Genomic DNA, 12,863 nt, shown 5'->3' with positions numbered 1-12,863 from the left:
CCATTGGCAACAACATGGATGGACCTAAGTGAAATAAGTCAGAAAGACAAATACAGTATAGTATCATTTATATGTGGAACCTAAGAATTAAAGACGAGTGAATATAACAAAAGATAAACAGACACAGATATAGAGAACAAACCAGTGGTTACCAGTGGGGAGAGAAGGGGGGAGGGGAAAGATATCAGTAGGGGATTAAGAGGTACAACCTACTATGTATAAAATAAATTAGCTACAAGAATATATTGTACAGCAAAGGAAAATATAGCCATTATTTTACAATAACATTACATGGAGTATAATCTATAAAAAATGTCATGAAGAGATTAGTGGTAGGACAGGAATAAAACACAGACTTACTAGAGCATTGACTTGAGGATATGGGGAGGGGGAAGGGTAAGCTGTGACGAAGTGAGAGCATGGCAGGGACATATATACACTGTCAAATGTAAATTAGATAGCTAGTGGGAAGCTGCCGCATAGCACAGGGAGATCACCTCTGTGCTTTGTGACCACCTAGAGGGGTAGGATAGGGAGGGTGGGAGAGAGGGTGACGCAAGAGGGAAGAGATATGGGAACATATGTATATGTATAACTGATTCACTTTGTTGTAAAGGAAAAACTAACACACTATTGTAAAACAGTTATACTCCAATAAAGATGTTTAAAAAAAATAAAAATAAAAATAAAAATAAAAAATAAAAAATAAAATACTGAATCACTATGTTGTATACCTGAAACCATTATTTTATAATAACATTACATGGAGTATAATCTATAAAAATACTGAATCACTATGTTGTATACCTGAAACTAATTTAATATTGTAAACCAGCTATACTTTAATTAATTAAATTCAAACCATGTCACACCATTAAGGTATCATAAAAAGTCTGATCCATTTTCAAAATATACATCTTAAATTTTACAAAATTATATTCTAACTAATATACATATTATATAATATATGCATATTATGATTATATATATAGATGTATGTATATATATATATATATATATATATATATATATATATATATATATGATTTCTTTCTTAGAGAAATGCTGTGTTTAATGGTAAGCTTGGCACACTCTAACACCAGGCATGACCAGGAGCTAAAGCAGCAGAAATGTACAGGAAACCTCCAGAGACTCACGAAGTAAAGAGGATGAGGAAGATAACCAAACAGAAGGGCCCTATGGCCTCAGACAAGGCAGAGCCCAGAATGGCATAGAAGAAAGAGATTGTTTGAGAGACAGATTCCTGGCACACCCAAGCATCAATCTGTCTAACACTGTTCTAATGCTGGCCCCTGAACCAGCCATACCAACTGTGGTGTCCCCACCAGCAATAAGCTTGGCTGCTGGGTCAATGTCCTGGGAGACAACACGGGTATAGAACTCCTGTGGGGAGCTGCTATAGAAAGGCTGTTTAGATGGGATTTCTGGCCTGCTTGGAAGGAGGCAGACACAGGCCTGATTAGACCTCAGGCACAACAATGGATCAGAGCCAGAGGAACGAACAGTGTCCTAGGAGTCTGCACATTTTCAGTCTACCAGCTTGAGCTCCTGGCCTCACCGCTCAGCTCTCCTACCCATGTGTCCAGGTGTCCCCCATCTCTTATACCAGAGGGTAACTATTTTTAATCTAGTTGTGCTGAACAATAAGGCTGTTCCACATAGGAGAAACTTATTAAACTTTGAACACATTTATTACATTTAATATCCAATACTGAAAAGTCTCAGTCCCATCTCAGTCCACTATTTTACAAACAAATGTAAAAGATATAAAAAAAAATCTTACCTTGCTTAAACCTACCACCAATAGTAGCACTTTTAGAAGATGTCAAATTACTGATCTTTTCACAAGCCAATGAGATGGAAAATCGAGTTTTGTTTTTCCACTCCTTCATGAATGTTTGAAAGAGAGTTTGGTCGCTTGCTACGTCAATTATGGCCAAACTTTCTGGACTGCATGAGGCTAGAGTTAACTGCAATCCATCCTGTGATAACTGTGGTGAAAAACTTGTGTCTCTAATAGGACTGTCATCTTCGAAACCATTTCTAGTCTCTGGACTTAAATCACGGTTTTTATTATCTGAAGGTGAGCCAAATGAATAACTTTCACCAAGTTGTAAACCACTACTAATTTTCTTAAGTTTTACAGAAGATGTTCCAAGAAAACCTGGAAATGACAACTTAGAAGCAGATGGTAGAGGAATGAGTCCATTATCATCAACTATACAGTTTTCTTTACAAGGCAAGAGAGAGGAGGTTTCACCGTGAATGACATTGTTCTCTAGTGCGTCAATATTGCCTTTTACCACAATATTAGGGGAAAATGGAATTCCTTGTACTTGATTTGTATCCAAATTTGAAATTATTTCTTGTTTGTCATTTACCTCTATATTTTTTCCTTTCAAACTGAGCAAGTCTGTAATGGTTAATTTTAGCTTTTCATTTTCTAGAGGACTGGACACATTATCTAAAATCCTTTGCAGTCCTGGACTTAAATCAAATGATGTCCCTGACCATATGAATGAATTATCTTGCCTTGTCCCAGTTAATTTGGATTTTTGAGACCTTTTATCTTTATCTCCTCCAATTACTTCTCTTTGGGAATAATTATTACCCACATTCACTGGATCACTCAGTTCTAATACTCTAAGATACCCTGCAGTATTATGTTTCTCTTGGACAGGAAATACGTCTATATTGTCCAAAGCTTCAACCATCTGAGCAGAATCCATTTCTGAAAATACAGTAGACTCATCACTGAAACAAGACAATGGCTGCTGATTATCTTGATTCTCATTCACATCTGATTTTTTAATTGGGCCCTCTGATTGTAGACACAGAGAATCACCAAAATGGACTGAAGTTATTTCAGAACGAAGGCGTTCTTTTGCTTGTACATCAGGTGGTTGTTCTTCTATGAGGTACTCTTCACTGAAACTGTCAAACAGTAAACTACCACTCAAATTCAAACTTGTTTCAGGAACTGGCAGACATTCTACTTCTATATCAGTAGGAGTTCTCATTTTAGGAACCAGAGGTATAACTGGTTTCATAGCTTCTTGTGTTTGATAACCTTGAAGAAAACTATTTAATTGGGAGTCAGTAACAGAAAGTTCATTGACTTTAAAACATGGGTCATTTTCCCCTATTAATATTGGAGAATAAAAAGTTGGGCTTTCTGGAGTCAGGTTATCAACCCCATGTGAATCAGTGCTTTGTTTCATAGCATCTACAGTCTTAAGTTTCAAATGATTTGTCATTCCTGGTGAATGTTGTTCACTTGGAAAAGTAATGTGAATCTCTTTCTGAAAGGAGCTCACTGAGCTCTGTTTGTCTAGGCTCTTCTGCATCATCCCTGTTGCCAGGCTGGTATCCTTTGCTCCTTCTTGCTTGGCATTTTCAGTTGCTATCTGTTGAATTATTTTCTCTGACTGAGTATCCAGGTAGAAACTATCTTCAAAATCACAGAGATCTAAATCTAAGTCAGAAACATGATTATTTTTAGTTCTGTGTGCTGCATAAGCATCTGTTTTTACTTGTACTCTAAGGGTATTTAGAATATTCTCACGTTGGCCTCCTGATTTACCAAATGCTCCACTTAGTAGATGTACTCCACTGGGTATCTCAGTGCTGCTTATGTTATCTCCTGATACCTGAAGATTACTTGATTTATTTTCCTCAGCATTAAACTTTGTACTTTCATATTTCATAACAACATTTGAGTCCCTATTCATATAACTGCTGTCTGTCTCATAGGGTATTTGTCTTGCTATTGGTTTTCTCAGTTTGGTGTAAGTATTTGTCTGTTTATCAAACTGCTTTTCCAGGCACTGGTTAATTGGATGGGTGTCATGGTGTTTCACATTAACATGCTGGTTTTTTGAATCATTTTCTATCAGTGCTTCATTTTTTTTTTCTGATTCAACAGCTAATCCTCTTCCATTTTCACTAACCACACTAGTGGCTTGATGAGTCACTTTTTTATTCTGGGATCCTGTGATAAAATATTCCACAAGAACATCATTAGATATTTTATTGTTCCTTGAACAACTTTGTTCTGTTTGTGATGGGAATGATACTTTGCTATATCTTCCCTCAGCACAGAAAGATATGTTTTTAGCAAATGGCTCTGGACTTCTAAATTCCATATTCTTCTCACCTGAAGTAAAAGACTCTTCACAATGAATAGGATTAGACAGAGTCTGTTCTTGTAAATTGATTCTACACATCCTAGTGTCTTTCACGGGGCTACTGTCTCTAGATAGTTTTAGATGCTTACGATGTTTCCAAGATTTAGAGGTTGTACTCATCTCTTCTGAACTGAAATTCAAAGTTTCTTTTTTTGTTTTCTCAGATGAGAGAGTCTGAACAACTTTCGTAGTGCTTGCTTTCCCCTCATTCAGAGAGGTTCCTAGCTTTTCTTTATTTATACTCAAAGAAGCCCGTTCTCTTGCTCTGGAAATGTAATGCACCTGATGTTCTTGATGCCCATCCTGAAATTTATAATAAAAGGAATCTGTATGCTCTCTACTTTTATCTAAATCTTGCACTGTATTTGGTAAATGAGTAACAGAAGAATCACTAAATATTGTGTTACTTTTTTTCTTTGATGTTAATCTTTTATAAGAACTCTTAGTTTGGGGTATAAATTTGTGTTCTTTTACATCTGATTCACTGCAGGTCAATGAGTGTGTATCAGAATTTAAAAGGGAATATGGACTCCACTGCACTCCCATTTCAACTAAGTCCTGTTGCAGAATCATTCTGGCTTCTTCTACTATAAGAGTTGCCGCTTCCCTTTCAGTTAAATCTTTTCTGCCAGTCACCCAAATAGTTCGCATATTCCGACGCTCTTCCACTGCTTCCTCTTCCTCATCCACTGCCTTTCGAGTACTATACAAGAGGTAGGAAAAGAAATAAATTAATGCATTGATTCATTCATTAATACAAGTATTTATTAAGCATCAATCTGAGCTTTCCTAGGAACTGAAGAAATAGCACTGAACAAGAGGGAAATGTATCTACTCTCATAGAGTTTACATTACAGTTGGGGAAATCAGAAAGTAAACAAATGTTAAAATGTATTCTGTGTCAACTGGTGATAGATAAGAGCTGTGTAAAAAAATTGAAGCACCATTGTGACCACCTAGAGGGGTGGGATAGGGAGGATGGGAGGGAGACGCAAGAGGGAGGAGATATGGGGATATATGTATATGTATAGCTGATTCACTTTGTTATAGAGCAGAAACTAACACACCATTGTAAAGCAATTATACTCCAATAAAGATGTTAAAAAAAAAAAAAAAGAAGCACCAGAAAGGGATAGGTGGTTCTGCTGCAAGTTTTAAATAGCATCATTAGGGAAGGCCTCACTAAGACAGTCTTTAAATGGAAACCTGGAGTTTATTGATTGACAGAATTTGAAAGACAGTTCACAGTAACTACAAGAGATTCAAAATGAAGAGAGAAAGTTCAGAATTGAGAGATCCAGAGAAGGAGAACCCCATATTTTTCATACAAATTCTGCCCAAATATCTGGCTGACCTCAAAACTATGCAAGTGTGGAGAGACTCTAAGCAGCTAGGTGAAAATCTAAACAACTGAAGAGATTTGAGCTATTGCCTATGACAGGAAAAGTTTGAGCTTAGCCAAGCTGACTGATAAAATATCAGTGCTCTTCATAGTAAAATAATAGATTCTACACCCTAAAGGGTCAAACATACGTAAGTGAAGTACCATGAAGAGAAGATTAAACAGGATGAGGCATAAAAATTATGGAAGCTGGGCAACTTCTGTTTCCAACCAAGATAAAATAACAGGGACCAATTTAGCCTCTCACCCAAAACAACTAAAAACTGAGGCTAGGTCATAAAAGACATGCAGTTTCCATTTTGCTCTCTTTTGGGTCACGCACTCTGGGGGAAGCCAACCATCATGGCATAAGGGTCTCAAGCAGCTCTATGGAGAAGTTCACGTAGAGAAATGAACACCAACCTGCCAGCATGCGTGTGAGGCATCTTAAAAGCAGATCTAAGTCGGCCCTTCAGATGACTACAGTTCTGGCCAACAACTTAATTACAACCTCCTGAGGAGCTCAAACCAGTACAAGGAAAGGTACTCCCAAATTCATGACTTGCAGAAACTTTGAGTTAATATATATTTACTAGTTGCTTTTAAAACACTAAGTTCTTAAATAATTTCTTCCATAGAAAGAGTTAACTAAAATGCCTAGTAAAACTATCAAACTTCTAAGATATAGAAAATAAATCTCGGGACTTCCTTGGTGGCGCAGTGGTTAAGAATCTGCCTGCCAGTGCAAGGGACATGGGTTCGAGCCCTGGTCTGGGAAGCTCCCACATGCTGTGGAGCAACTAAGCCCATGCACCACAACTACTGAGCCTATGCTCTAGAGCCCACGAGCCACAACTACTGAGCCCACGTGCCACACTACTGAAGCCCACACGGCCTAGAGCCTGTGCTCCGCAACAAGAGAAGCCACTGCAATGAGAAGCCCGTGCACCCCAATGAAGAGTAGCCCCTGCTCACAACTAGAGAAAGCCCACACACAGCAACAAAGACCCAACACAGCCAAAAATAAATAAATAAACAAATGTATGTTAAAAAAAAAAAGAAAAGAACTCTCAAGGCCTACACATTTGGAAGGACAAAAGAATCACACTCCCATAAGAATTCTCGAAGACAGCATACAAAGCAAAGAAACAACATTTTCAAAAAACTCAATAAAAGAAAGTATAGACCAAGGATTTCTATCCAGCCAAGGTGTGCTTCAAATAGTAAGGTTATGGAAAAACTGTCTGAAACATATAAGAACTTGAAGAATTCTATATTATATAAGCCCTCCTCAAGGAACCTAAAGCTACTAGAGGATAAGTTGCATCCACTCAAGACAGGAAGGAATATTTCAGCAATAAGAACGATGGTAAGAATCTGAATAACTAAAAATGTAGATTATATTTGTCTTCCATCCCTACCCCCCACAAGGGTGGAGGCAAAGGTGGAAAATTAATGTACGCAAGTTTTATATTGAGATTAAGTAGAAATAATGCACTTTGAAAAAGGGAGAGGGAAAAAGAAAGTTAAAGTAAGCTCAACGTCAGTGACTATTGTTCCGGCAATAGGTAGGAATTACAGGATACAATTAAAATCTTGACAAACCAGATAATAAAAAGTACAAAAGCACCCATTAAAACAAAAATATACACCTTTCTAAATTTAAAAATAAAATACCAAAGAATACCCTTGGGTGGAGAAAGAAACAGCAAAAATCACATAATACACATAATTATAAAATAATTTGAGAGAATTGAAACCAAACATGTTATTCATATTGATAAATGTGAATGGGATTAAATCATCTATTAAAAAGATCTTCAATTTCTTTCAGAAAGCAAAACACAACTACAACTCAATGTGGTACAAAAAAGCATATCTAAAACAAAGTAATTCAAAAAGGCTAAAAATAAAGGGATGGGCAAAGGAATTCCCAGGCAAAGGGAAACAAGAAGAAAGCAGTGAGGGATATTCCAAGAAGGGTATGATTTAATGCTCAAAACCAAAAGCACAACAAAGATAACTATCAATCAGTCATATTTACTATGAACATTTACACTCTAAATAACAAGCAACCACATTTGTGAAGCAAACACTATAAGAGATAAAAGGAGACAGAAGTGTACTAACAATTAGTAGACTTTAATAAACCATTCTTATTAAAAGACAGATGAAGTACTGGCTGGGGGGGAATAAATAGGAATGAATAAGACTTAATTAACATAATCAAAAAGGTAGATTTTGTGAAAATACCTCAAACATTTTACTTTTATAATAGAGAATACAACTATCTAGTTTGTACTGATCATATATTAGGAAACAAAGAAATTGTCAGTGAATTCCATAAAGTAGAAATGTCATAAACAACATGCTTAGATTGCAATGTAATAAAACTAAAAATTATTAACAACAACAACAAAAAAGAACTTCTACCCAGGCAAAAAAGGGAAAACATGCAAATTCCATAATTCCTAAAAAAATATAATGAAAGCCCTAAACATCAGAATCTATGGTTACATTTAAAATAAGAGACCACAGGAAAATTCACAACACTAAATTCATAGTATTAAAATAAAAACACACAGTATTCTATCTATAAAAATATGAATGTCAACAAATTAAACTCCTAGTTCAACAAAAAGAACCAGAAAAAGTATGACAAAGTAAAACAAAAGAAAGCAGTAGGAAGTAGTAATAAAATTCAAAAAATTAGGATTTAATGAGGTAGATTTTTTTTAATAGACCTAACTAGTAAAACAAAATACTTGATTTTTTAAAATTTACAAAATAGACCACTAGTTAAGCTGATCAAGAAAACAAAGTATAAATTTACAAAATAATAAATCAAAAAAGAGGCATAGCCAATGAAATAGAAGAAATATTTAAAATTCCTAACAGACTAATTTACAGATCGCTATGAAAATATATTTGAAAATCCAGATGAAATAGATAATTTCGTTGGGAAAGAAAGGTTACCAAAATTGACCCCACTAGACATAGAAAGCTTAAAGAGATTAAGTTCTGAAAAAATAAAATAGAGAAGGTGATCAGAGAATTAACCCCATAAAAAGGCACCATCCAAGACTGTTTCATAGGGTAATCATATCAAACCTTTAACCAGTCCAAAGTACTGAAAATAAGGAAAAATATTCCTTTTTGTGTTTCATGAAGAAAGCCTGATATCAAAACTTGAGTAAAGATAGTGCAAAACACACATATGAACATACATACAAAAACTGTAGACTAATATTTATGGATAACAATGTAAAAGTATACTATATTAAATATTAGCAGATAGAATCCAACATCATGTAAAAAAAATAACACGACCAAGTGAAATTTATTCTGGAACATAAAACTGATTCAATAGTAGAAAATCTATTAATATAACATGCTAAGAGATGTAAAGGGGGAGAAACCTATGACTATCTCCATAGATACTGAAAAAGCCTTTAACAAAATTTAATACCCACTCCTGATAAAAAATATACGAGAAAATTGCAATTAATGGACATTTTCTTAAAATGATTACACACACACACACACACACACACACACACACACACACACCATAGTCCTGAAGTCAGTATCTTACTAGGGTAGTAGAGGCATGTCCACTAGGATCACAAACAAAGCAAAAATGTCCACTATCTCTATTACTACTGTCTACTACCACTACCTATTAGAGCTATTAGCTAATTCAATTAGACCAAAGAAATCAGTTAGATGCACAAGAATTGTTAGGGAAAAAGTAAAATAACTCTATCTGCAAATGATATGACAATATACCTGGAAAATCCTTAAGAATCAATGATAAAAGTACTTTAAACAACAAAAATATTCAGAAAATAGCACGATAAAAAAATATAAAACTCAATGGCCTTTACATATTCAAATAATAACCATGTAGAAGACATAGAAGTGAGCCACTAATTAAAAACAGGATAATACTTAAATAGGAATAAATTTAACAAGAAATGTACAAAATTTGTATGAGGAAAACTAAAACTCCTGAAAACCTGTATGAGGAAAATATTTTAAAACTTCTGAAAAATCAAAAAGACTAGATCCAATGCAAAGATATTACCTATCCTTGGGTAGGTTCACTCAACATTATAAAGATTTCAGTTCTATTAAATTTCAATCAAATTCTAATACAATATCAAAAAGCACTTTAAGTTTCATATGGGCAAACATGTAAGAATAGCCAAGAAAATACTGAAAAACCGTAAGGTAGAATTTACCCTACCAGACATTAAAACACACTATAAAGCCCTTATAATTAAATCTTTTTTTTTTTTTGTGATATGCGGGCCTCTCACTGTTGTGGCCTTTCCCGTTGCGGAGCACAGGCTCCGGACGCGCAGGCTCAGCGGCCATGGCTCACGGGCCCAGCTGCTCCGCAGCATGTGGGATCTTCCCGGACCGGGGCACGAACCCGTGTCCCCTGCATCAGCAGGCGGATTCTCAACCACTGCGCCACCAGGGAAGCCCAAAGCCCTTATAATTAAAAGCATGGTACTGGCTCATTAATTGACAGAAAGAATAGCAAATAGAATAGAAAGTCCAGAAATAGACTTAATTACCTATGGATATTTAATATATGATGGTGGCATCTCAAATCACTGGGACAAAGATAAACGTTTTTATAAATGGGAACCATTGAGAAATAAAATTGGATCTAGACTTAACACCATACACAAAATTAAATTCTAAATGCATCAGGAATCCAAATGCAAACTTACAAATACTAGAAGAAAACATGTGAATTCCTCTTTAATCTCAATATATGAAAAACCTTTCTAACTATGACAATTTAGAAACAAAAAAAATTGCTAAAAAATAAATGAAAATTTAAAATTCTGCATAGTGAAAACAATGCAATAAAGTCAAAAGACAATTGATAAGTTTTGATAAAAATATATGAAATATACATGTGAAACAAATGGCTAAGAACCCTAATCAGTTTTAAAAAGAAAAGATTCTAAGACTCTTTAAAAACGAGAGGGTAAAAACCAAAACCTCGTAGAAACATAAGGAAAGACATAACCAGATAACTCACAAAGATATATTTCTTTGAATAATCCTGAAAATAAGAAAAAGTATTCACCATCACGCACATTTAGAGAAATGCACATTAAAACCATACTGAGATACAACTTCTCATCTATCTGACTAGTAAAAATGAAAACCTTTTTGTCAAAGAGAAAAACCAGAGGCTCCAAATGGCATCACTTGCACTAAAGCCCATGATACCAAGCCTAGATTTAATATATAACCTAAATACAATTTAAACCTTCATTAGAAGTGTAATCTTTTTTTTGAAATATAGTTGATCTACAATAAGAGCTGTAATTTTTTTTTTTTTTTGGTTTAAAGACAAGCTTGTAAGGATTGGCTGTTCCAAAGTTCTAAGGAATATAGCTAACTCAAATGCTTTTCAAGATAAGGTTATCCAACATAATCTTTAGGAAGTAAAAGCTAGTTTAAGTTTGTCGCTTTAATTAAAACAGACATGTCTTAATCGTTGTCAGCATTAATTATAATATTTTTATTCTACCTAAGCTAACAAATTTGTCAGCAAGAAAAATAACTTGGTATGATGAAATTTTCATTAGTAACCTAAATGTAATTGTTTAAAGCAAGTAAATTAAATAAATAAAAGTAGAATAAAAAGATTTTCTAGATTTTTCTAGATTTTTTTGAAATAAGTTTTCCAAATCTCTAGCCTGAAACCCTAAAGTTTTGCTAAGCTTAGGTTAAGTAATGGAAATTTATTGAACATTTAGATCATTCCAAATAAGATAAAATAGGTGAAAGATTAATTACTGAACATTTTGGCTTTCTATTGTTGAAAAACTAAAGATAAAATTTGGGATTATTGGTAAGTATGTTTGGTGCTGCCAACTATTGGCACTTGCCATCTACCTCTACAAGGATAAAATCATGAGCTGCTGCTGCTGCTGACCTTTAACACCCGCTGAAAGGAGTTCAGGGTGGAGATCAGGAATGAGGCACTTTGTGCTCTGGGAAAAACTGGCAGAACAAGTCTTCGGATAGATATTTTCAGGAGATTTTATGAGCCCAATTCTTACATTCCTCATATCTAGAAAAGCACTAAAATCATTAACAGTGACACCTGCTCCGTGACTAGCAGCAAGCCTCTGCCAAAATGTGTGCTTGGCTGCTTGTACACCCCGTCACTAAAGTCATGTAACACTGACCTTCTCTGCTACCTCTTTGGAGCGGCTTCTCAGAGCTACTTGAAATGCTGTCTCCTGGGCTATAGTTCTCATTTTGCCCCCAGTAAAACTTAACTCACAACTCTCACATTGTGCTTTTTTTTTTTTTTTTTTTTCAGTCAACAGTGCCATGCTAAGAAAGTTTCTATGAGAAAGTTATAAAGAGTACTTATAATTTTGCCAAGCTTCGGAATGCTAGTGTAAGAGTCCACAACTATTTAGTTCCTAAATTTTAGCCAGAAATTAAGGTTTTTGAAAGATTAAAAATTCTAATACATGTAATTAAAGCTACAAGAAACAACAAAGGAAACATCTCCACATGCAAGGAAAGCAGAATGTGTTTTTGGCTAGAAAAGGCATGAGGGACTTCCCTGTGGCACAGTGGTTAAGAATCTGCCTACCAATGCAGGGGACACAGGTTTGAGCCCTGGTCCAGGAAGACCCCACATGCCACGGAGCAACTAAACCCATGTGCCACAACTACTGAGCCTGTGCTCAAGAGCCCACGAGCCACAACTACTGAAGCCTGCAGGCCTAGAGCCCATGCTCCGAAACAAGCAAAGCCACCGCAATGAGAAGCCTGCACACCGCAATGAAGAGTAGCCCCCGCTCACCGCAACTAGAGAAAGCCCGCATGCAGCAACGAAGACCCAACACAGCCAAAAAATAAAAATAAAATAAAAAAATAATTAATTTTTTTTAAAAAACAAAGAAAAGGAAAGGCATGAGGAATGAAGATGCATTTTGTTTCGGGAAATGAGAGCAATTTTGTCTGAACTAGAGCTTCTGGTTATAAAGGGTAAACTAAAGGCATACAAATATCTTTTCTCTCTTCAGTGAAGAGAGAAAAGATTTTACCTTGTGTAATCAAGCTGGCTAAAACTGAATTATTATAAGCATTTTAAAAATTAAGTTTTAATATCAATAGTGTACTTATATAAAACTAGAACTTAATTTTCCTTCATCTGCTAAATAGACAATCGAGTATTGTTTCATATGGACCTGTGACCCTAATTTAGTCAAGTGTCCAAA

At 35.2% G+C, this 12,863-nt stretch overlaps 1 protein-coding gene and 1 pseudogene across 3 annotated transcripts in view; both read right to left on the bottom strand.

Annotated features, from left to right (window-relative positions):
* The window catches only part of POLQ (DNA polymerase theta), a 106,880-nt gene that overhangs the window by 46,404 nt on the left and 47,613 nt on the right, over window positions 1-12,863 (bottom strand). For all 3 annotated transcript variants that reach the window (XM_059065410.2, XM_067034496.1, XM_067034497.1), the window contains one exon: window positions 1,805-4,911. In XM_059065410.2, coding sequence (XP_058921393.1) covers window positions 1,805-4,911 — 3,107 coding nt within the window. The remainder of the gene's footprint in view (window positions 1-1,804; window positions 4,912-12,863) is intronic.
* On the bottom strand, window positions 1,154-1,681 carry LOC131757574 (ATP synthase F(0) complex subunit C1, mitochondrial pseudogene; annotated as a pseudogene).

Source organism: Kogia breviceps, chromosome 5 (assembly GCF_026419965.1).
Source record: "Kogia breviceps isolate mKogBre1 chromosome 5, mKogBre1 haplotype 1, whole genome shotgun sequence".
NCBI lineage: Eukaryota > Metazoa > Chordata > Mammalia > Artiodactyla > Physeteridae > Kogia > Kogia breviceps.
The sequence above is the reverse complement of the archived record's forward strand: the minus strand, read 5'-3'. Positions and strand labels throughout refer to the sequence as shown.